The sequence below is a fragment of the Gigantopelta aegis genome, chromosome 1 (assembly GCF_016097555.1).
Source record: "Gigantopelta aegis isolate Gae_Host chromosome 1, Gae_host_genome, whole genome shotgun sequence".
Taxonomy (NCBI): Eukaryota; Metazoa; Mollusca; class Gastropoda; order Neomphalida; family Peltospiridae; genus Gigantopelta; species Gigantopelta aegis.
In genome coordinates this window covers 17,774,664-17,801,778 of record NC_054699.1, presented here as the reverse complement: position 1 = coordinate 17,801,778, position 27,115 = coordinate 17,774,664, and the positions used below count along the sequence as shown (strand labels likewise).

Below are 27,115 nucleotides of genomic sequence, written 5' to 3'. Positions count from 1 at the left end.
GTAACGCTATATAACGTTTGGACCTACACCCACCCATTCACCCCCCGTAACCCTATATAACGTTTGGACCTACACCCACCCACCCCCCGTAATGCTATATAACATTTGGACCTACACCCACCCATTAACGCTATATAACGTTTGGACCTACACCCACCTATTCACGCCCCGTAACGCTATATAATGTTTGGACCTACACCCACCCACCGCACGTAATATCTGAATGGCCCCTAACAGTATTGCACTTCGCAAAAGTGAGACAGATCTGCAGATCATATTGCACTGTTCTGGTTTTTCAAACCAATAACTCATGATATTGCACTCTTCTGGTCCAAAGCTAGGAAACCCCTTTATGAAGAAGGAAGGAAATGTTTTATTTAACGACGCACTCAACATATTTTATTTACGGTTATATGGCGTCAGACGTGGTTAAGGACCATATAGATATTTAGAAAGGAAACCCGCTGTCGCCACTTCATGGGCTACTTTTTTCGATTAGCAGCAAGGGATCTTTTATATGCACCATCCTACAAACAGGGTAGTACATACCATGGCCTCTGATAAACCAGTCGTGGTGCACTGGCTGGAATGAGAAATAGCACAATGTGGCCACCGACGGGGACTGATCTCACACCGACTGCATATATCTAGTGAGCGCTGTACCACTGGGCTACATATCGCCCCAGACAATGGTGACATTTACCATCGCAGAACAGTGATTCAAAATGTGTTGAAGATTATTTCTCCAGCAGTTCCGTTGGAGCAGTCAACTGAGTCATTTCTACACCGACGGGTTTCTTCTCTGATTTCAGTCTTTTTTCGCTCCATATTCTGATGAGAGGTTCGAGCATGACTATGACGGCTCCTAACACAGTGAGGATACCGATCACTATAAACGACATGTTCCACGAGTTTGTCAGATCACGCAGAGCACCTGAAACAAATAAAAAAATTAAATAGAAGAAAAGGAAGGAAGCCAAACAGCACATCTATAAACAATAGACCATTTTCTATCTATAAACAATAGACCATTTTCTATCTATAAACAATAGACCATTTTCTATCTATAAACAACAGACCATTTTCTATCTATAAACAGACCATTTTCTATCTATAAACAATAGACCATTTTCTATCTATAAACAGACCATTTTCTATCTATAAACAACAGACCATTTTCTATCTATAAACAACAGACCATTTTCTATCTTAAACAATAGACCATTTTCTATCTATAAACAATAGACCATTTTCTATCTATAAACAGACCATTTTCTATCTATAAACAACAGACCATTTCCTATCTATAAACAACAGACCATTTTCTATCAGCTTTTTGGCGATTTAATAATGAAATATATTATTCAAATTCAACTTTTGGCCATTTGGCAAGAGACAGCTTAAACCGTATAAAAAGGGAAGGAAGGAAGGAAATTTTTATTTAATGACGCACTCAACACATTTTATTTACGGTTGTATGGCATCGGACATATGGTTAAGGACCACACAGATATTGAGAAAGGATTCCCACTGTTGCCACTTCATGGGCTACTCTTTTTCGATTAGCAGGAAGTGATCTTTTATATACACCATCCCACAGACAGGATAGCACATACTGGACACAGCCTTTGATGTACCCGTCATGGAGACTGACCGCGAGTGCATTACCACCGGGTTACATCCCGCCCCTTAAATAGAGGATAACTATTTAATGAAGTCGGATACCTGCTTTATCCTGTGATGGTAAGAATGGGAAATTTCTCATTCGCCCTGAACAGGATAAAGCTAGTTATTATCTCTATCCTGCAGACCATAAAAAATTACAGGAGAAAGCTATTATTTCTGTTATTTCAGCCACACTGTACGATAACCTATACTCCGTCCACGACAAGTTATTTATTTCTGAGCCGACTGATTTGTAAATTGCACACAAAAATAGTGGGGTTTTTGGTTATTTCCAAAACACTTTTAATTTTCAGCTTACGTCAAACCAAACTGAAGTTAATTACAAAAACATTTTATAGAGGTCAAATGAGTGATTTTTTAATATATAGTTATGCATGTGACATCAAAAGTGATATCCTGCTACTATACGGATATGACTTTGCTTTATCCGTCATCATATTCTGTCAATAGAAACCGTGGTTGCAAGATAAATTAAATTATACACCTACAAGACGGGGAGCAAATCTTCAAATTCAGGAGATGATGGTGACATTCAGGCAAAATGAGCTGGCCTCAAAGCTTTTCACCACATATATTTCCATCATTCTACTCACAAAATTAATAGTAATCCATAAAAAAAATGTGTTGTGATTCATTTGCAACTCGTCAAATTGCGAATTTTAGGAACAATTGGCGAATTTTATTTTGATTTGGCAAAAAAAATTCCTGTACTAATTGGTTTTTTGTTGTTGAAAATAACAGTGATTTAGCATTTTTTAAAGATGATTTGGCAGAATGTTTTGGTAGATGTGCTAATATGAACAAATATTGTTATCTAGATTTTTGTCTAATTCAGGCAAAAATTAGCCTGTCCCCGCTCCCCCCTACTCCCAAAAAAGGAGTCTGTAAGCCCATACCGGCCTCGGTGGCGTAGTGGTTAAGCCATCGGACTACAGGCTGGTAGGTACAGGTTCGCAGACCGGTACCGGCTCCAACCCAGAGCGAGTTCTTAAGGGCTCAATGGGTAGGTGTAAGGCCACTACACCCTCTTCTCTCTCACTAACTACTAACCAAATAACAATTAACCTACTGTCCTGGACAGACAGCCCAGATAGCTGAGGTGTGTGCCCAGGACAGTGTGCTTGAACCTTAATTGGATATAAGCACGGAAATAAGTTGAAATGAAATGAAATGTAAGCCCATGATTGAAATATACCAACACTGTTGGGATATCAACAGCAGTAAGACACCATTCATCCCTTCATAACATTTTATATTAGGTAGTTGCCATGTTAACATTATATACTCTTCAAAAAAAGTAGGGGAACTCTAATAAGAATTTACAATTGCCAAAATTGTAAAGTATATTAGCTGTGGGGAATGGTTATATGATAATAGTGAATTAATTGGGCAAACATTACAACCAGTAGTTCAGTATTACAGTAGGTTTTATGACCACCAAAGATCTTGAAGGACGATTGGGGTCAAAAGTGAATGTTGAAAGTTGACGTTTTTTATCAGTAAATCGCAAATTCAAACAATAAAAATGACTAAAAACAAAACAATAACAACTGTATGACCAACAGAATGAAAAAGCTTGACAGAAATAATGTTCCACAGTAATTACTGGACCTTCCTGGAAATTGTACGGGGCAACTGTGTGATGCATGTGCAAACTATGGAATGTGTTTCGGTGTGTTGATAAACAGACCTGAACATTCTTTACTAGGATGTTTGTGGTCAAAACGTATGTTCTATTTTTGAAGAGTATATAAACCATATTTGGCAAACTTAGGGCTGAGGGGGGCGGGGATTAGTAAAACATAAACATGATACAGAAAGATAGCCTTTTTCATCTTCACAAAAAGTGCATGTTTAAGCTAAAAAGATATTTCTGAACTAAAATAGAAATGTGTTTTGTGTTGGGTAGAAGCTACCCCTCTCCCCTAGATCTGGCCCTGGAGATACCTACCTACAAGAGGCGGTCCACCACCAAGTCCGACCGACATGGCAACCGTCATCCAGCCAAAGGCACTGGACAGCATTTCCACCCCGAGAACATCGACCAGCATCACTGCAATGAGGGCGATGTATGCCCCGGCGAAGAATCCAAATGAACTACAGAAGAAGTAGAGCATTTCCTTCGTATTCACGCATGAAAGAAGAATGTCTAGTACGCCGCTGATTGCCATACTGCCAAGAAAGATGTAATGTCGCCGGATGATCTTCAGATCTGAAAACCATCCCATGAAAAGACGTCCAATCAAATCGGACAATCCGACTATTGACACGAGGAAGGCTGCAGTCTGTTTGTCGATGTTGTATTCCACTTCCGCGTACGATGGTAACATCATGAAGACGTTCGGGTAGCCACAGTTGGCGAACATCACAGAGAAAATGTAAACTAAAAACAACGGGTTTAGTAAGAGAGAGAAGTTGAAGAGAGGAATGCTGGATTTCGTTTTTCCAGATTTTTTTGACAAACGGAAACAAGAACAACAAAGGCTTTGCGACTTCTCGTCTTCTACCAATTTGGTAGAATCGGTTTCGGGGATATTTTGAAAAGAAGCAAGAATTAAGTCGCCGGTGCTGGCATATAAAGATGTTTCACTTTTTGACTCGGTTTGTGAGAGTAATCGCACACAGTGATGCTGTAAAGGCGAGTCTGATCCTGGAGGGAGATTATTCTCCACTGAATAATACTTCTGTAAACGTTTCTTCTTCTCAATTGATGAATCACTATTAGACAAATTGGTACAATCCTGAGAAAAATATCTCCTTTTTGTCGCAAGCAGAATAGATTTCTCAGGAACATGCCGACATAGTTTCTTGGAATCAACATCAGCATTGATAATATGAGCCGTGTTTTTGACGACTTTATCTTCTCGAGAGTGTTGTTTGAGATTTTTTGATGTTTTCTTGTAACTAGATAAAGGACGGAACAGACAGGCACACACACAGATGTTTAACATGAGACCACCAATGATGATGAGTGAGCCAAAAAGACCGTAGTAATCCAGCAAGAACCGCATTAAATTCGGAAGTGCGAAACTCCCAACTCCACTGCCAGAAGTGGAAATACCATTGGCCAATGATCGTCTCTTTTTAAAATGATGGCCAACCATTACCACACAAGGGGCATAGCTCAGGCTAAATCCAATTCCTGGAAGGTAAAAAAATAAAAAGAGAGAGAGAGAAATGAAGGATGGTTAATTAGAGGTATACAGGGCTAGCTCTGGCACATGCCAAATTCACCCATTGTGATTTTTTTTCACAACAATTTTAAGAACAATTAGCAAATTTTACTTTAATTTGGTGAAAACAATTTGTGTAATAAATGATATTTTGTTGGAAACATGCTATAGTTTTTGCATTTTTGAGATAATTTGGCAAACATTTCTGATCACCCAGAGCTAGCCCTGTGTACAGCATTAAGTGTCACCAGAAATTTTTGATAGGGTTGTTTTTGTAACGCAGGGTTTCTGCCAGAGTACTCAAATATTTTTGCATATTTTTTTTTTTTTTTAAGTTAACTGTTTGACAAAATTAATTACTCTTATCAATACTGTAGGATTTTCTTAACCCTAACCCATGTTCTTTCTGGGGGAGGCCCCCCATTAGAGCAAGAGCCCGGGGTCATTTATCTGACGGAAGTGACCATTTGTTTGGTGGTTGTTTTTGGAAAGAGTATACCTAGGCCAATCAGAAAAGTCAATTCTTAAGTGTACCCAGCGGTGGATAAGGTCACGAGGCAAGGTCAAAGGTCAAATCAGTGCATTTTACAAAAAAAATCAAAAATGATTTTCATTAACCATATTACCCACCCAAACTAATATAGTCATTTTATTACACAATAAATGAGTAATCAGACTTCCTATATTTGATTTAACAGTAAAATATGAAGAATATCTGACACAAAATTGCGAATATCTCATAAACCGATAGACTTTTGCAAAAGTTGGAGTTATTTTACTGATACTTAAAAGATGAGATTTTATCATGCATATTATGTTGCTAAACTTCCTTTTTCAGGTATTGACCCATAATGGCTGAGCCAGAGTGTGTCCTCTGTACAGATGATCCATGCCTTACAGATGAACATGTAAAGACATTTGACCTTGAAAAATGGAACAGGGTGAAATAGTCAGCTGAGCGAAGGCTTCAACGCCCACAAGGATTGCAGTCGAAATACTTGGCTGTATGTACACGATTACCCAACGAACTCTCTGATAAATGCGGCTACCACAGTACTTGCTACAACAAATTCAATGCTTTCCCCAAAAATACACCCACAGATGAACAATGTGGGCTAAAAGCTCTTCTTAGGAGTCAGGCTAAATCCCTGGAAACAACGTCATCCACTGGTAATCTTCCTCCTGTGTGTATATTTTGCACAAAAGCTAGGAAAAAGTGGAGGGGTGTGGAGGTACCCCTCACTAACTGTGAACTTGACTGCGCAGAGGAAAACATTAAAGATGCTGCCAACATTCTAAACGATAGACTGATGCTTGCAAAGCTTGGGAATGTTGGTTTCCATTCAAAAGAGGCGAAGTATCATAGCATTTGTAAAAGAGACTACCTTAATCGGGCACGTTCTGCTGCGACAGAACAGATGAAATCAAAGGTGAAAGCAAGTGAGCATAATATGCAAGAAATGGCTTTTGGACTTTTGGTTTCCTACATTCAGTCATCAGTTATTGACAATAATCGACCAGAATACCTAGTTTCACTTCACGGTCAGTATTGTCAATTTGTAGATAGGATCGCCAGTGATGAAAATGTAGACATTGTCAGGTCAGCCACCAAAACTCTTAGTGAGAAAATCTTAAAAACCTTTGGTGACAAGGTCATGTTAGAAATGAATAGTAGAAAGCAAGGTCTGGTCTTGTACAATAGCAACATGAGCAAGGATGAGGCTTTGAAAATGGCTGTACACAATAGCTCGTCCGATGTGTTCAAGGTGCTAGATTCAGCCCGTATCCTGCATTCATCCTTACTTGGGATAATGAAGTCAAGCCCTGATCTTCCAGCCTCGTTGTCCTTGGATGATTTTAGGAGGGGACAAGCTGAGCCTCCTGATCTTTTGCTAAGGTTCTTTCAAGTCCTGATTTGTGGTTCTCAGAATGAGGTTTCAGAAAAGGTGAACAGACAGGCTATATCTTTAGCACAGGATGCACTTTATTGTGCAACAAAAGGTAGAGTTAAACCTTCAAAGCATCTCTGCACTGGAGTAGGCATGAAAAGTCTCACGGGCAGTAGGAAGGTTGTTGATATTCTGAATAGGTTTGGGCACTCAGTGAGTTATCATGTAGCAGAAGGCATTGAAACTGAGATAGCATCCTCAATCACAGAAAAAGATAGGGTTCTACCTGATATGCTCCTTCAACTTTCAGGCTTGTGCACAGGAACTGCATTTGATAACTATGACGAACTAACAGAAACCCTCTCTGGGAAGGACACACTCCATGACACTGTTGGCATCTGCTATCAAAACAAATTAACAATGCCACGTGAACAGGGTAACTTCACTGAGACTCAGAACGTCCCACAGAAAAGATGACTGCAAGACGAAAGTTTATGGATCCCCTCCAAACGAAGAAGGCGACAATATGACCCACCAGGCAAGAATATTGAGCCATACAAGAGGAAACCATCCATGTCAGCATTTTTCTTCGAGGTGTATGAGGTTAATCCCCCAGAAAACCTCAGGAAGATTCAGAAAATGAACCATATATGGATGTTGTCCTGTTTCTTACAATGGAATTCCCTTGTTCACCATGATAGCCTCCCACAGCAGGTAATAGGATATATGGAAAATATAGACCTACCACCAACCAGACTGGATGTCGTGCAAGAAACACTTCGCATAGCACAGAAGGTAGCATATGAGTGTGGAGACCCTTATGCCATTGTTAGTTATGATCTGGCCATCGCTAAGCCAGCCCTACAGATTCAGGCACAAGAGTCTCCCAAATATGATAATGTCTTCATTTGCTTTGGGACATTTCATATCACAATGGCATATTTCGGTTCATTAGGTTATCTCCTTGACTCATCAGGTGCCTCTGAGATATTGTGCAATGTTGACGTCCTAACCTCTGGTTCTGTGCGTGGCTTTCTTAGCGAAAAGCATTTCAATCGTTGTAAACGTCGGCATCCACTTCTTGCCACAGCTCTGCAGATCCTGCATTTCCGTCGGTTTACTGAACTGCATGGAGTTGTATCTGATGAGGTAAAGACTGTGCTGGATTCCTTTGCTGAGAATCCATCAGAAGCGAGTCTGTCAGAGGTCCTTCAGTCTGATGCTTGCAACAATTTGTTAGACAGATATAACAAGTACACTGGCACCAGCTCGAGGAATACCAGATGCCTGATCAACATATCAGAACTTGCCCAGAAACTAACACCACCTGTGTGTTCTGCACTCCCAGCCTTTCACGCCTTCTCTGGATGTGACTACACGGCCGCATTCCTTCGTAAAGCAAAGGCAAGACCCTATGGACTGATGATCAAGAATGCAGAATACATATCAGCATTCGCTGAACTAGGATCAAGTGAAAATGTTGAGCCCCAGGTTTCTGCAAATCTTGAGCAATTTGTTTGATGTATGTATGGGATCTACAAAGCGACAGATGTGAATGACACTCGGTTTGTCCTCTTCAAGAAGTCATATGCTCCAAGGAATGAAGACAGGCCAATGGAGAAGATCAAATCTACTGACCCTTGTTGCCTACCACCATGCAAAGATGTTCTTCAACAAAAGATAAAGAGGGCAAACTATGTTGCACATCTATGGAAAAATGCCAGACAATCCAATCCAATCAAATTTCCAGCACATGGCCATGGATGGAGACTCACAGACAATAACAAACTGGAATTTGTTTGGTTTGAGGGCCCACAGAGTCCAAGTAAACTTTGCACAGAACTGGCAGAAGATGCTTCATTCAACGATCATGAGGAAGAAGAAGAGGATGATGAAAATCTCACCTACAGTGTCTCTTCTGATGAAGAAGACGATGACGAAGAGGATTGAGTAGGTTCTTTGGCCATTCAAGTATATGATTTGACCTTGTTTCATTAGCTTGTCCACCATTGGCTAATCGTCAAGATTGACCTTTTCCATAGTCCAAAGTTTGCACCGGAAGTCACCTATATTCTTTGAAAAACTGCATTGACTAGTGTTCTACGTGTTGACAGCATTGAATATAAATATATGCATGCTAAAGTAGCATCTTGTAAGTATCAGTAAAATAACTCCCTCTTTTGCAAAAGTCAACCGGTTTACGAGATATTCACACTTTTCTGTCAGATTTTCTTCACATTTTAAGGTTAAATTAAAGGTACGGAGTCTTATTACTAATTTATTTGTGCATAAAATGACTCTTTGTTACTTTGGGTGGATAATATGGTTACTGAAAAACATTTCTCAAAACATTTTGTAAAATGCACTTATTTGACCTTTGACCTTACCCTGTGACCTTATCCACCGCTGGGTACACTTAAGGATTAACTTTTCTGATAGCCCAAGGTATACTCTTTCCAAAATTAGCCACCAAACAAATGGTCATTTTCATCAGATAAATGACCCTGGGCTCTTGGACTACATAACCCCTGTTGACAGTGGTTGCATTCAATTCCATAGCGTCATACCTAAAAATTTCTTTCTAGCAGAAACACTAACAAATTAGTAAAGTTTTTGGATAATATATCTTTTTTTTAAAGCAAGAAACCAGTATAGATTTTGGATAATACTATTTGTTTACTAACTGTAAAAAAATAAACCCACCAAAACAATGCACATCATTAAAAGATGATTCATTCACACCCTCTGAATCCCCACCCCCACCAACGTTAACACGTACAAAAATCAGTTCATTTAATATATCCACTGGTTGTTGAAACCTTTTACTCATTTTCTGCCCCCCACTTAAAACTGAATCATAGTTTGAATGGAAACTGACAAACTTAAAGGGACAGATTGTAGTTTTTAAGCACTATGGCATGTTTTTCACTATTAGAGCCGTTTATGATCACTGAAATCAAACATTACTTACATTTTATTTTTCAGATTATCCATTTCCTTACAACCGAAGTGTTTCTGGTCATCCTGGTGTTTCTTATATCACATAACGCATTTTTCATAATTTTAAAAACGCACGTGCGTCTGAAAAGTAATGGCTATGGAGTCTCGTTTTGGTTATTTTTACTGGTATTTCAACGTCACGGACTCTTGTTTCACTCTATTGTATCCAAATTTGTTACAGGTTTGTAAATTAGCCAAACTTAGTGTCCATTATCACGGGTTGAAACTAGAGTCGAGGTGAAAAATATGCCTTAGTGTTTAAAAACTAGGATCTGTCACTTTAAACATTTATATCTAGTGTCCTGTGATAAAAATTACAAAAGAAGTACAAAAGAACAGGCAATCTGTTCAGCCAAGGACATCTAATGCCTTCCATCTTCAACATTTCTAACTTGGTGTTTGATAACTCAAGTGACTTCTATCTAGCCCCCACCCCCTCCTTCTTTGTTTACTTGAGCTAGGTGTTTGAATGTTAATCGCTGTAAATGTATGATGCAAGCTTCAGGTCTTTTGGAACATGCCAACCACTGATGACTAGACTGGTCCCTGTTTGCACTGTCGGTTTTTGAGAATCAGTCTATCCAGGAGTTTAGATATTATCATCTTTAAACACTGAGAGTGATAGTAATTGATTTTTCTATGAATTTTCCAGAAATCTATTCCTATATCCATATCTATTTTTTTTCATGGAAAGCAAGACAGAAAATGCTATAATGACACAATTTAAACTTTATGCTACCTACCTCCATCTTCCTGCATCAAAGTTTTTTTTATTTTGCAAAGAGCTCCATTGTACAGTTTGTATACTTGTGAACAGGGCTTAAACTTAAAGTTACCTTTTGGCAATGTTGAAATGTTTTTGTCATAGGTAAAATTCTGGTCAACTTTAAACCAATAACTGTTGTGACAGATATAAAAGCCAAAAAGTATCCCTTCAACTGACTGCAATAAAAAAAACTTTTTTGTTTAACGACACCACTGGAGCACATTGATTAATTAATCATCGGCTGTTGGATGTCAAACATTTGGTAATTCTGACATGTAGTCATCAAAGGAAACCGGCTACATTGTTCCTAATGCAGCAAGGGATCTTCTATATGTGCCATCCCACAGACAGGATATCACATACCACAGCTTTTGACCAGTTGTGGTGCACTGGCTGGAATGAGATCAGTTGAATGGATCCTCCGTGGTGGTTAGATCCTGCGACGCAAGCACCTCAAACGAGCACCCAACTGACTGAGCTAAATCCCCCGCCCCCAGCCATCAATAATAGAATAGAGCAGAGCAGAGCAGAGCAGAGCAGAGCAGAGCAGAGCAGAGCAGAGCAGAGCAGAGCAGATGTTTAACGACACCCCAGCATGATAAACAGTCATCAATAAAGCCCCCGACCTAGAGTAATTCATAATGCAACTACAGCCATTGTTTGAGCCATGAAATAAATTGTACTTTGATGACTTACCACACATTAGCCCGTACGTGACAAACAGCCACTCAAAGGAAGGAATGAACGCAGAACACACGAAACCTGCACAGGTTAGAATACCACCACACAACACCACGGTTCTACAGGAGTACTTCGTCGCAAGAGCATTAGACACCGGACCTGGAAATAAACAAACATGTTGAGAGTAGTGCTAAAGAAATACATGTATCGTACTGTACCCAACCACAAGGCCCCACAGATTTTCATAACACCTAAATTTAAGGGCCTTAACTCCAGTCAAAATTGGGTAAATCCCCATGAAATTCAAACTTAATCTGTAATCGGCCTTGGTGGTGTCGTGGTTAAGTCATCGGACATGAGGATGGTAGGTACAGGGTTCGCAGCCCGGTACCAGTTCCCACCCAAAGCAAGTTCTAACGACTCAGTGGATAGGTGTAAGACCACTACACCTTCTTCTCTCTCACTAACAACTAACCAACTGTCCTGGATAAACAGCCCAGATAGCTGAGGTATGTGCCAGGAGAGTGTGCTTGAACCTTAATTGGAAATAAGCACAAAAATAAGTTGAAATGAAATGAAAAAAATCTGTCAATGATAAAGCTATATAAAAAATTTCAGCTCAATATTTTGAAGCTTTGCATACAAAGAACCTCCGGATAGAAATGAAACCCATAGCCCCTCCTGTTGGACAGGAAGGGAATTAATGATACCCTCCAACTTAGACATGATGTAGGCAAATAAGAAATATGTCAAATGTTACATTAAAAAAATATGTTAACCGCACAAAATATTACGTGAGTGGTTACAGTATAAGTACCCGTTTTACCCTCTGGCAGAAACCCTGCTTGCAGCTAATCGAAAAAGGCTGTGGTATGTACTACCCTGTCTGTGGGATAGTGCATATAACAGATCCCTTGCTGCTAATCGAAAAGAGTAGCCCATGAAGTGGCGACAGCGTGTTTCCTTTCTCAATATCTGTGTTGTCTTTAACCATAAGTCTGACGCCATATAACCGTAAATAAAATGTGTTGAGTGCGTCGTTAAATAATACAATTTCTTCCTTCCTTCTGTGTGACCCACCTAATCCCAACATGAGTGATGCGGAAACTGCCTGGACACCGGCTAAAGCCTTGGACGACGTCTTGTACTTGTTTTGAAACTCAACAAACAGAACTCCAAACGACTTGACCCCCCCAACAGCGAGGATGTGCATCCCAAAACAACCTGCAAGTAGAGAAAAAAAATCTGCATACTAGGTCATCTGTCGAAAATACAGTCAAATCCGCTTAATTGCATGTCAAATTTATGCCAATAACCGGTATAACCGATTATTCGATAGAGCCTCACTTCCAGATTATAACCAATGGTAAACTTTACAAATGCCTTGTGGACAGTCTATCTTACTCTTAACTGCAGAACATTGTCTGTATGCGTTTCATTTGTATTTTATATCTGTACAAAACAGAGCTAAAGGGATGTTTTGAATAAGTTGTGACTCCTACCATGAAGCAAAGTCATGTTCATTGTTTATAAGTGGACCGGACGGATGGATGGATGGATGAAGAAATGGATGGGATGGGATGGATGGATGGATGGATGGATGGATGGATGGATGGATGGATGGAACATGAATGGATGGATGGATGGATGGGGATGGGGATGGGGATGGGATGGGATGGGATGGGAGGGGAGGGGATGGGAATGGGATGATGATAGAATGGGATGGGATGGGATAGGATGGGATGGATGAATGAATACTATATGGAAAGATAATTGGATGGAAAGTTGAAATGGGTTTGGATGCATATGAAATTTAATGGACGGATGGATGGATAAAAATGGGTTTGGGTGGATGGATGGATGGATGGATGGATGGATGGATGAATGGGATGGGATGGGATGGGATGGGATGGGATGGGATGGGATGGGATGTATGGATGGATGAATGAATACTATGATACAGATAATTGAATGGAAAGATGGAAATGGGTTTGGATGGATGGGAAAGTTAATGGATGGATGCAGATTTATGGATGGATGGATGGATGGATGGATGGATGGATAAAAATGGGTTTGGATGGATGGATGGATGGATGGATGGACACATGGAACATGAATGGATGGACGGATGGACGGATGGAAGGATGGATGGATGAATGGATGGATGGATGGATGGATGGGTAGGTTTCTTTGGAAGGGTGAATGGGTATGGATGAATGGATGGATGGATGGATAAATGGATGGATAAATGGATGGATGAAAGAATGGATAGTTTTATAGATAACTGAATGGATGGATGGGTAGATAGATAGATAGATGAGTGTATATGTAACTACTGACCTACAACAATCATCCAGGCCCAGCCCTTGTCGACCGGTAGACAGATAGACACATGGATGAACTGAGTGTATATGTAAATACTGACCTACAACAATCATCCAGGCCCAAACCTTGTCGACCGGGTAGATAGATAGACACATGAATGAACTGAGTGTGTAAATGTAAATACTGACCTACAACAATCATCCAGGCCCAGCCCTTGTCGACCAGGTAGATAGATAGACACATGAATGAACTGAGTGTAAATGTAAATACTGACCTACAACAATCATCCAGGCCCAGCCCTTGTCGACCGGTAGATAGACAGACACATGGATGAACTGAGTGTGTAAATGTAAATACTGACCTACAACAATCATCCAGGCCCAGCTCTTGTCGACCGGGTAGACAGATAGACACATGGATGAACTGAGTGTGTAAATGTAAATATTGACCTACAACAATCATCCAGGCCCAGCCCTTGTCGACCGGGTAGATAGACAGACACATGGATAAACTGAGTGTGTAAATGTAAATACTGACCTACAACAATCATCCAGGCCCAGCCCTTGTCGACCGGGTAGATAGACAGACACATGGATAAACTGAGTGTGTAAATGTAAATACTGACCTACAACAATCATCCAGGCCCAGCCCTTGTCGACCGGGTACTGCTCATCAGTCCCAGCATCATCCACAGCATCGTTCACAACATGGTCGGCTCCACTTACTTCCGTCGCCGGCACAGCAGCATCTACTGCAGTCTCATGAGAGTTACTTCTCCTAGTGTCTTCCTTCAAAAACAAGGCTGTAATTAGGTGTGGACAAAACGAACACTCACCCACTACCGAACCTGGTCGAGCAGCTTGTGCTCCCATGCACATGACAGCGCTGGGACCCTCTCTCCCATAAAACTTTTCCCATCCTGGATGGAGGAGCCAGTGAAAGTGGACACTTGCGCCTGTGTGCTACAACAGCTTATTCTGAATGTGCACATTAAAACCATGACAGGCGTGTGCTACAACAGCTTATTCTGAATGTGCACGTTAAAACCTATGAGCTGACTTGACCTAGGTGTGGACAATTATTATGGTATTAACAATGAAGATGTGTGCTACAGCAGCTTATTCTGAATGTGCACGTTAAAACCTATGAGCTGACTTGACCTAGGTGTGGACAATTATTATGGTATTAACAATGAAGATGTGTGCTACAACAGCTTATTCTGAATGTGCATGTTAAAACCTATGAGCTGACTTGACCTAGGTGTGGACAATTATTATGGTATTAACAATGAAGATGTGTGCTACAACAGCTTATTCTGAATGTGCACGTTAAAACCTATGAGCTGACTTGACCTAGGTGTGGACAATTATTATGGTATTAACAATGAAGATGTGTGCTACAACAGCTTATTCTGAATGTGCACGTTAAAACCTATGAGCTGACTTGACCTAGGTGTGGACAATTATTATGGTATTAACAATGAAGATGTGTGCTACAACAGCTTATTCTGAATGTGCACGTTAAAACCTATGAGCTGACTTGACCTAGGTGTGGACAATTATTATGGTATTAACAATGAAGATGTGTGCTACAACAGCTTATTCTGAATGTGCACGTTAAAACCTATGAGCTGACTTGACCTAGGTGTGGACAATTATTATGGTATTAACAATGAAGATGTGTGCTACAACAGCTTATTCTGAATGTGCACGTTAAAACCTATGAGCTGACTTGACCTAGGTGTGGACAATTATTATGGTATTAACAATGAAGATGTGTGCTACAACAGCTTATTCTGAATGTGCACGTTAAAACCTATGAGCTGACTTGACCTAGGTGTGGACAATTATTATGGTATTAACAATGAAGATGTGTGCTACAACAGCTTATTCTGAATGTGCACGTTAAAACCTATGAGCTGACTTGACCTAGGTGTGGACAATTATTATGGTATTAACAATGAAGATGTGTGCTACAACAGCTTATTCTGAATGTGCATGTTAAAACCTATGAGCTGACTTGACCTAGGTGTGGACAATTATTATGGTATTAACAATGAAGATGTGTGCTACAACAGCTTATTCTGAATGTGCACGTTAAAACCTATGAGCTGACTTGACCTAGGTGTGGACAATTATTATGGTATTAACAATGAAGATGTGTGCTACAACAGCTTATTCTGAATGTGCACGTTAAAACCTATGAGCTGACTTGACCTAGGTGTGGACAATTATTATGGTATTAACAATGAAGATGTGTGCTACAACAGCTTATTCTGAATGTGCACGTTAAAACCTATGAGCTGACTTGACCTAGGTGTGGACAATTATTATGGTATTAACAATGAAGATGTGTGCTACAACAGCTTATTCTGAATGTGCACGTTAAAACCTATGAGCTGACTTGACCTAGGTGTGGACAATTATTATGGTATTAACAATGAAGATGTGTGCTACAACAGCTTATTCTGAATGTGCACGTTAAAACCTATGAGCTGACTTGACCTAGGTGTGGACAATTATTATGGTATTAACAATGAAGATGTGTGCTACAACAGCTTATTCTGAATGTGCACGTTAAAACCTATGAGCTGACTTGACCTAGGTGTGGACAATTATTATGGTATTAACAATGAAGATGTGTGCTACAACAGCTTATTCTGAATGTGCACGTTAAAACCTATGAGCTGACTTGACCTAGGTGTGGACAATTATTATGGTATTAACAATGAAGATGTGTGACAAAATAATACAGAGAATGAATATCACTTTAAGGATCATTTACAATAATCAACATTTTCATCTGTACAAGTGCTACCGGTATGAATGTCGGTGTCTGTCTCTCTGTCTGTCTGTCTGTCTCTGTCTGTCTGTCTGTTTGTTTGTCTCTGTCCATCTGTCTCTCTCTCTGTCTGTCTCTCTCTCTGTTTGTAAAGTGCTCTGGTAAAGTGCTCACTTGATGCACAGTCGGTCTAGGATTGATCCCTGTCGTTGGGCCTATTGGGCTATTTCTCGTCCCAGCCAGTGCATCACGACTGGTATATCAAAGGCTGTGGTATGTGCTCCCTGTCTGTGGGATGGTTCATATAAAAGATCCCTTGTTTCTAATAGAAAAATGTAGTGGGTTTCCTCTCTAAGATTATATGTCTGAATTACCAAATGTCTGACATCCAGTAGCTGATGATTACTAAATCAATGTGCTCTAGAGGTACTGTTAAACAAAACAAACATTAACTGAAGACTATGTATCAGAATTACCAAATTTTTTACATCCAATAGCCGATGATTAATTAATCAATATATAAGGGTGTTGCTAAAAAAAAAAAAAAAAAAAAAAAAAATTCTTTTCCTGTACACCAACCTCATTTGACTGTAGTGTCTTGCACTCTGTACTGACATCTCCCTCCTCACAGCTAGTGTCATGTCTGGACGATCCAATGTTGGTGCTATCCAGTAATTTCTTCTCCTCATCCTTGACGTCTGCTTGCCTGTCTGCCCGTGTTTCAACTCTTGTAGATCTTTCTCCAGACGTGAGACAGCTGTGACCTTCTTCCATCTTACTCTACCAGTACAGTACTGATTATACGTAGTTAGCTGCAAATATACATTGTTTAAATAATTAAAGCCGCACTCACAATTTTTTTTTTTTATTTAATAACTATATAGATGTTGAAAATGGTTGGGGGCACGAACAACTTCCCTCCACCACTACCACCACCAACAACTTTGAAGGGTATGCACTGCCCCCCCCCCCCCCCCCCCCCCCCCCCCCCCCACACACACCCCAGTTGCATTAACAGATCATTAAAAAGTTTGTTAAAGTTTTTGTGTGTAACAACACCACTAGAGATCGTTGATTTATTAATCAACGGCCGTTGGGATGTCAAATATATGATAATTCTGATATATAGTCTTAGACAGGAAACCTGCAATATTTTCCCATTAGTAGCAAGGGATCTTTTATATGCACTATTCCACATACAGGACAGCACATACCACAGCCTGTAATATACCAGTTGTGTAGAGAGAAGAAACCCAGCACTACAACAGTTATTAAGTATTAGCAGTTATTATGGACAGCACATACCACAGCCTTTAATATATATATATGAGCCATCACACGCAAAAACCTACAACTTAGAATGCCGTCAGAAACTGAATAAACGTGGCTCAAAGTTTGACATCCCATGTAAATGCGGAAGTAAAAGTTGACATGTTGTTTGCATTGTTTGTTTTGAAGAATTTAGAAGATGACATCTTCTTTACATGAAAATCAGTTTGAAGTAAACATATATCTGTATGTACAATAGTGGTTGGTTACTATTTTGTATTTTGTACTTGAGAACATCAGTCGAGATTGTTAGCGATACCATCAGTACTTTGATACACATTTACAAGCATAGGGAGAAGTCCTATATATCGATATGGTATGCAAGTATCATACGTTTTCATAACGTACATGATTATACATAACATAAAGTTCAACAACTTTTCCAGAAGTTAAATACAATAGTCATAAGTTAGACCAAACATCAAATTAGGGTTGCATGGGTCTACCACTCGGTTAGGCCTACCTATTCTGTCAACTACAATCAACACCACTATTTCTACTCCTATTTCTATTTATACTCTAAATACTGAAACTAAATCATTTCCTACAAAAAAATTTTTTATATCTGTAACAATACTACATTTTTAGTTCTTTATTTTACCATCGTTTGCAAACAAATTTACTGTCGTCTGCACACACATTGCTGAACAGTAACAGAAACGTTTCATTTATATACCTTTATTATACGTCATGATGTCAATGCATAAGCTGGCCTAGAGATTAACATGCGGAGGTATAGTAGATCAATTCTTGAAAGGTTGTTTCTCCCTCAACCAATTTTATTATTATTATTATTATTATTATTATTATTACTGTGTGTGTATGTGCGTGCATGTGTGATATTTATTAAATTATTACAATAATTTTAAACATACATATTATAAAGCGTTATAAGGAGCATAGTAAAACATTGCTACTTGATATTTTTTTAACGACATTCTGTGCATATTATCTGTTGTTATAAACTAAAGGGGTGTGGGTGGGGCATAGCCCTGTGGTATACCACTCGCCTGATATGCAGTCGGTCTAGGATCGATTCCTGTAAGTGGGCCCATTTCTCGTTACAGCCACGAGTCGCGGATTCAATGCAAAAAATGTTTTGTTTTAAATAAATAAAATTATTATAAAAATATAATCAGATAGATCAGACTGGTAGTTGCATTTTTAACTCATCCATCAGAATTTTTACTCGCATTTGGTGAGTGGGCGAGTATTTTCTGCACCCCTGATACATATTATTTTAATATAAGCTATTTTGAATACAGTGTTCGTGATTAAAAATTTTGGCCAGTATCCCAGTTGGATACTAACATTTCAAAATCTGGTATCCCACCTGAGAATTTAGTATTATATGGCATCCCGGTGGGATACTGGGTTCTTGAAGTCTGGTATCCAAAATTAAATTCTGGTATCCCCGGGATATCAGGATACCGTTAATCTCGAACACTGGAATAGACATTTTTATCTTCAATATTTAAAGATCTACAGTTGACTTCAACTGTACAAGTATATGAAAATGTTGGTAATATCAGTCATTGTGTTCTTGAACTGGACCATATACATATTATAATATATATTACCAAGGGGGGATCCAGAATTGTTTTGGAAGGGTGCAAGGTTTAAAAAGGGCAGCTATAGTACTCATAGTGTGGATACAATGTAGAAAGAGCACCCAACAAAGTCAAAATTACATTGATTAACATAATAAACCGCTGCAAAAATATCCAGTAAACCAAGGTATTACCCCCACATTTTTTTTCTATATAACCTATCTTTTAAACACTAAACAGTCGATTTTCCAGGCATTTTAAAATGGGGGGAGGGGACACCCCTACAAAAGCCTTCCCCTGAATCTGTGGTTGATTATTATATATGTCTTATGCATAAGTCCAACTGATTTAATTAATTTAGAAAACTTATTAAAATGGATATATTGGTACTGAATTCATGTAGGCTACCATATACTTGAGGCAAGTGAATGGTCCTTATCTGGCATTGGAAAAAACATTTGGGGTAATTTTAATGACAATTTAGTGGAAATATTTACATGGTAAATGCTAATAAAGATATTTTAATCCAAAATAAGGCTTACATTTTAAAACATTTCACTGTGCCAATCGGGGCTGGATGTAGCCCAATGGTTTAGGATCGATCCCCATCAGTGGGCCCATTAGGCTATTTCTCATTCAAGCCAGTGCACCACAACTGGTATATCAAAGGCCATGGTATGTGTTATCCTGTCTGTCGGATAGTGCATATAAAAGATCCCTTGCTACTAATGGAAAAATGTAGCGGGTTTTCTCTCAAAGACATGTCACAGTTATCGAATGTTTGACATCCAATAGGCGATGATTAATAAATCAATGTCGTTAAACAAAAGAAAATTTCACTGTTTCAAATGTTTAGGTCTCACTACACAGATCACTTCTGGGTGAGTGTTCATTCATCGCGGTCCACTATAGTTCTTAATTGTGACATATTATGTTGTGGTTCACATATTCACTTCTAGGAATTGGGGAAGAATTAAAACAATATGTTTGTTTAATGGTAAGCCTTCTGACTGTATTTTGCCCATGTTATTTTGTAATATTGTGCACTGACCTTTTGGGACATTGGTGTATAGCGCAAAAGACAGCCGGAGTGAACTAGTTAATGAACCACCTGTTCGGACTGGTACTACAGCCAGATGCAGTCATATAGTAAAAAACTGAGACGGAAATGTTCTCAATTTTGGAGTGAAAATAAATGCTTATGTTCGCAATGGTGTATGTTGTTAGTGCCAACGAGAACCCATTCTATTGGCAATCTTCGTTTGAAGTTGGGCAATTTAACATGGGTTTCAATGGCAGATGACATCTGTATAGTGAGACCATAATGTCAAACATGAAATTACTGTTTATCCTCAGAAATATAAGTTTAGCAAGCCAAAATGAGAATGTACTAGTGTAACATCCTTATAAAAGGTAATTTAATCGATGTGGATTTTACACAAGCTTATTATTATTTTATTTTTATTTTGTTTGTTTAGGGGGTGTCAAAATGTATATGCTAGTGTTCTTATATGTAATATATAAATTGATCTGAGTGTCGAACATTGAGTTTCTCATTGTAAAAGGTCAAAATTCAAGGTCATATGGTCAATATCCAAATTCAGCCTAATTTTTGTCATTTTGTGAATAATGATTTTTTTTCGAATGTAGTCATAGTGACAAACAGTTTTGATGGTATTGTGAATATATAACATAGCATTCTACTATAAAAGTAGAATTTGTATCTGCCATTAATAATGTGTGGATCTTCATGCTGAAATATACAGAAAACCCCCCAGGATTTCAACACTTCACTATGAAATAACTGTTGCCCGTAGCAACCATTAATGAAAACTAATATTTTTAATGAACTAATTAGATAATTAGCTACTGTGTATGATCCTTATATCAACACTACCAAAAGGTCATACATTACCATATAGTGGCTGTTTGTTTGATAGCCATCTATTGCGTGGATGACCAAGGATGTGAAGTTTTATTGGATGGTATGGTGCATCTATCTTTTGGTGTATTGTTTAAGAGTTCATAAGTTACACTGGTCTAGTATTGCTTTTCCTGGTGTAAATGACCCAAATTATCACTCTGACATCAAACCAAGTTTGACAAAATCTGTTAATAGAAATTAAGGTCTCACTACACAGATCACTTCCGGGTGAGTGTTCACTCATCAAGGTCCACTATAGTTCCTAATTGTGACATATGTTGTGGTTCACATATTCACTTCTAGGAATTGTGTAAGAAATAAAATAATATGTTTGGTAAGCCTTCTGGTTGTATTTTGCCAGTTATTTTGTGATATTGTGCATTGACCTTTTGGGACATTGGTGTATAGTGCAAGAGACAGCTGGAGTGAATCAGTTAATGAACCACCTGTTCGGACCGGTATTACAGCCAGATGCGGTCATCTAGCTAAAAACTGAGACGGAAATGTTCTAAATTTTGGAGTGAAAATAAATGCTTATATAAATGTATGTTCGCAATGGTGTATATTGTTAGTGCCAACGAGAACCCGTTCTATCAGCAATCTTCATTTGAAGATAGGCAATTTAACATGGATTTCAATGGCAGATGACATCTGTGTAGTGAGACCTTAGGTCTTCTGTCACTTTTTTCTAAACAGTTATTTCCCCTTAAAAAATTTCATTTTTGGGGGTTAGGGTTAACTTAATTTTTTTTTTTTTTTTATGGGAAAATAGTTTTTAAATGTATACCATCAGTACAGCTAAAAATCGTTATCATTGTTGTCATATTTAGAAAATGTCCGCGGTCCCTATCATTACGTTAATGACTCAATGCGTTCAAAAGAAATGCTGCCGAATCATATTTTGTGAAATTAACAATCATTACAATGTCGGCGTTTTTGACTGTATGTCCTTCGTAGGAAGTATACAATCCCCTGCATGTACATGCACTTATTTCAATCATACCCATTCCAGATGTATTCCACCTCGATGAACAAACAGACAAGCATGAATGGCCACTTATTGGAACTACAGGTACGGCATTGTATCTACTGCCGGTATGTAAATAAATAGTCTCGATCCCATCGATATGCTTGTCACATTAAATGCTTGTCTGTTGTTGGACGATATATTTTTAAAGCTGCAATATCGAATGTTATATTGTTATTTTCTTAGACACCCGTTGGTGAGAACACCATGCGTTATTTTTAATAACACATGGTTGTTTACACACGTACTGTGTTAATTTCAAGACATACGACTGGCTGCTCCTAGGTGATGACCAGGTCACCAAGAAAGGAAATGTTTTATTTAACGACGCACTAAACACATTTTATTTACGGTTATATGGCGTCAGACATATACTGAGAGAGGAAATCCGCTGTAGCCACTTCATGGGCTACTCTTTTCGATTAGCAGCAAGGGATTTTTTAATATGCACCATCCCACAGACAGGATAGCACATACCACGGCCTTTGATGTACCAGTCGTGGTGCACTGGATGGAGCGAGAAATAGCCCAATGGATCCACTGACGGGGATCGATCCCAGACAGACCGCGCATCAAGCGAGCGCTTTACCACTGGGCTACGTTCAGTCCCACCAGGTCACCAATGCCATACGTCCAATAAAAAATTTAAAAACCAGCACGGTGGAAATCGATTACACTGTAACGTATAGTTAACCTGACAATCATATTTATGTGACGGATACGTCAGCTACAAGTGCAAAGGGTTGTAAATATCTTAGTCGATAAACATGTTAATTTTTTTTTTTAAACCTGGCTTTTGAGGATTTCATCTCGTTTAAAACTTATCAAACTCGCTTTCGCTCGTTAGATACATTTTAAAACAACTCGTTGTAAGATTAATGGTATCTAACGGCCACTCGTGTATTCTCTATATAAAAAAGAACTCGCAGTCCACTCTTCAATACCATTTGATCATAGCAGGCGGGTAGGAGGTAACGGGAGAGTTGGAGTCCACCCCCACCCTCCTTCGAACCAAATGAATTTTTTTTTTTTTTTTTTAAATGTATTTTCCGGGGAAGCATGACCCGACCCCCCTCCCTAAAAACTTCGTTCGTCAGTCTAGACTCCCCAGCACAATTCCGTTCACTCGCACGTTCATACTAAATCATGTATAAATTTTACCACTCTCGCTAGAAATTATACCCCCACCCCTTCAAATATCGTTCCTACGCGGATGGAGAATGACTTGATAGCACTGAAAACACGATTTTAAATAATAGAGCTAAAAAAAACACCCCATCATTCTGTTAATTTAATATAGGCCTATACATACATTTTTGCTACATATTCATTAATTTAGTAAACGTAGATGTCCAGTGCTTGGTCTTAGATTTAAAAAAAATAACAATACGGTTCAAGTAATTTAATTAAAGGGACATACCCTAGTTTTTAAACACTAAGGCATATTTTAAAAATATTAGAGACGTTTTTTTACAACTGAAATCATACTTTACTTAGAGTTTACTGTTTAGATTATCCATTTCCGTACATTCGAAGTGTTTTTGGTCATCCTGGTGTTTCTAATATCACAAAATGTATTTCTCATATTTTGTTTTTAAAAAGCACGTGCGTCTGAGAAGTAACAGTTATGGAGTCTAGTTTTAGTCTATTTTTAAGAGGGTATTTCACCATTTCAAAGTCACAGACTCATGTTTCACTCAATTATAACTTTATTCAAATGTGTTGACGGATTTGTAGATTAACTAAACTGTGTTAATTGTCATGGGTTGAAACGAAACTAAGGTCTGTCCCTTTAAAGATCTCTATCCAAACATGGTTCAGGCACGTTTATCCTATGCCCAATCTCTGGCAACGCCAGTAGCTGAACATCGGACAAAAGGTACTTTGTTAGGAGGTCAATTTCGAATTTATTATAATAGGAGAATGGGGAAAATCTTTGATGGCGTTCTAACCCAAATCTGTAGTAATAGAGCCTAATTAAATTAATAATATTTGACGCACTTCTTCGTTCAATAATTTTAGATACATTTAGACATAATGATTAAATATATACCTCGATCGTTTTTAATATATCTATCAATAAAATAATGGTGAATGACTAGATAGGACTGAAAACACAATTTTAAATAATACAAACAAAATAAAATTACACAATGTCATTCTGATGAATTAATACATGTCAGGCGCGGATTTAGTGGGGGGCCCAAGGGGCCCGCCCCCCCCCCCCTATTTTTGGGGTCAAGTTTTTTTTTTTTTTTAACTATAGCATACACTAGAGTGGAATTACACAAAAATGCACTTATTTCCCAATTTTGAAGATAACAAAAACAGTATGACAATACCAAAAACATACGTTAATATAGCTATTTTGTTACTCAGATGCGAGGAAATCGCGTTTCAGGCCACTTAAATTTCAAAATTTCGCGGGGGAGCATGCCCCCGGACCCTCCTAGGAATCTCGGGCGCTTCGCGCCCTCGGGCCCCCCCCCTATTTAAAAATCCTGGATCCGCGCCTGCATGTGTATACAAGCATTTTCCCTAATTAAACCGGCCTCGGTGGCGTCGTGGCAGGCCATCGGTCTACAGGCTGGTAGGTACTGGGTTCGGATCCCAGTCGAGGCATGGGATTTTTAATCCAGATACCGACTCCAAACCCTGAGTGAGTGCTCCGCAAGGCTCAATGGGTAGGTGTAAACCACTTGCACCGACCAGTGATCCATAACTGGTTCAACAAAGGCCATGGTTTGTGCTATCCTGCCTGTGGGAAGCGCAAATAAAAGATCCCTTGCTGCTAATCGGAAGAGTAGCCCATGTAGTGGCGACAGCGGGTTTCCTCTCAAAATCTGTGTGGTCCTTAACCATATGTCTGACGCCATATAACCTTAAATAAAATGTGTTGAGTGCGTCGTTAAATAAAACATTTCTTTCTTTTCCCTAATTATTGTATAGAAAAACCCCACCAGTCTAACAATCGATAAAACAAAACATGTCATTTGTATTATAAAATATTATCAATTACACTTTGAAAGAATTCAAAGAAAACAATAAAATTAACAACCTGTAGTACTCTGGGGGAAAGGAACAGTTATTTTACAAAGGAAGATTGAAAATGGTTATATCAAGTGATTACGGTTGCATGGTACCAAAGAAGAGAGTTCCTTGTCAAATGCTATTGTCCACTGGCAATAAAAAGAAAGAAATGTTTTATTTAACGACGCACTCAACACATTTTATTTACGGTTATATGGCGTCAGACATATGGTTAAGGACCACACAGATTTTGAGAGGAAACCCGCTGTCGCCACATAGGCTACTCTCCACTGGCAATAAAAAATAAAAATAAAGTTTTATTTAACGACGCACTCAACACATTTTATTTACGGTTATATGGCGTCAGACATATGGTTAAGGACCACACAGATTTTTTTAGAGGAAACCCGCTGTCGCCACATAGGCTACTCTTTTACGACAGGCAGCAAGGGATCTTTTATTTGCGCTTCCCACAGGCAGGATAGCACAAACCATGGCCTTTGTTGAACCAGTTATGGATCACTGGTCGGTGCAAGTGGTTTACACCTACCCATTGAGCCTTGCGGAGAACACACTCAGGGTTTGGAGTCAGTATCTGGATTAAAAATCCCATGCCTCGACTGGGATCCGAACCCAGTACCTACCAGCCTGTAGACCGATGGCCTAACCACTACGCCACCGAGGCCGGTCCACTGGCAATAAATACATACACTTTTATTTGTTATACAGTAGGCCCGTAGCCAAGATTTTGAGAGTGTGGGTGTGTGTGGGGTCATTTAGGCTTATAGTGAGGCACGAACAAAAAGTCACCGGTAAGGGAGGGGTTGTTATGCAGTTTACACCAGAGGTTGAAACTAGTGCAGGGTACCACCAACAATGGTACTTTTCCAAGGCGCCAAGTGAATGGAGTCAGCTCTATGTTCCCTCAGGGTTAGGGTTAGCTAAGGGAACCAGAGGCGAATCTAGGGGGCCCAGGGGACCGCCCTCCCCCCATCCCCTAAATTTTGCGACGGTTATAATTTTATATTATATATTAATTTTCATTTTTTTACGATCTCCTCCAAACCTCCCCCAAAGTTCCATTGGCATTCCACTTCATGTCATTGCCCCCCGCCCCTTAATGGATTTTCTGGATCCGCCACTGGGAACATAGAGCTGAGGGAACACAGACATGATCCCTCATAAAGTCCCAGTTCAAGGCGGGAAAATCGAGTTACTTGTGACCCTCCCCAGGTCATCCGCACTTATATTCAACTCAACAACTCTTGCCTCCTTTACCAGCAACATCACTAGTTGGTAAAACCCTAGGCCGGCATGAACAGGGTTTTTTTATTCAGTCTATTGTACCATCCTACAAATAAAGACATCAATATATCAGTTCATTAATAATATATATATATATATATATATATATATATATATATAATTGTGTATCGTCCGTGGAACTGTTTCGATGAGTGACTTGTTTCGGTGGGTGTGTCGTTTGTACGCAACAGAACGCACATTTGGAGATTTCTGGTATCGCTGACTTTTTACATGAGGAAAGTAAACAAACGTCTGTCGCATTCATAAAACTATTCGTAACAGGTTAAAACGAGCAAAGAAATCAAGATTGAACCTACCCCATTCATAAATATGGCGCATTTCTTAGTACCCCTTTTCTATTATTTTCAAAGACTGTAATTTGAAAGAAAACTTTATTTTAGAACTTATTTTTGTCTGTCATCAGCTGTACTGCTATATAGTTTATGAAGTCACATGATTGTCACGATGTCTGCTAACAAAACCCTCATCACAGATACTTGCCAAAAATATATATTCCTGATAGTTTTAACATAAAACTATTTTTGGATGTCTGTTTATATATTTATTAAAACTCTGAATGCATCTTATATTTTTAATCAAACAATTTTACCGTCATAACCATTCATTTTCTCAACGTATAACACAATTG

The 27,115-nt window shown here is 39.0% G+C and overlaps 1 protein-coding gene across 1 annotated transcript; it reads right to left on the bottom strand.

Annotated features, from left to right (window-relative positions):
* Positions 1-516: 516 nt before the first annotated feature.
* LOC121391516 (monocarboxylate transporter 12-like) lies at positions 517-22,204 on the bottom strand. Its single transcript, XM_041523138.1, has 7 exons — positions 22,108-22,204; positions 16,881-17,113; positions 14,146-14,308; positions 12,276-12,419; positions 11,211-11,354; positions 3,638-4,828; positions 517-934 (listed from the first exon to the last, which is right to left on the bottom strand). Exons 2-7 carry the CDS (start codon positions 17,073-17,075, stop codon positions 738-740), a joined length of 2,034 nt encoding a protein of 677 aa, XP_041379072.1. The 5' UTR covers positions 17,076-17,113; positions 22,108-22,204; the 3' UTR covers positions 517-737.
* Between the last annotated feature and the right edge of the window lie 4,911 nt (positions 22,205-27,115).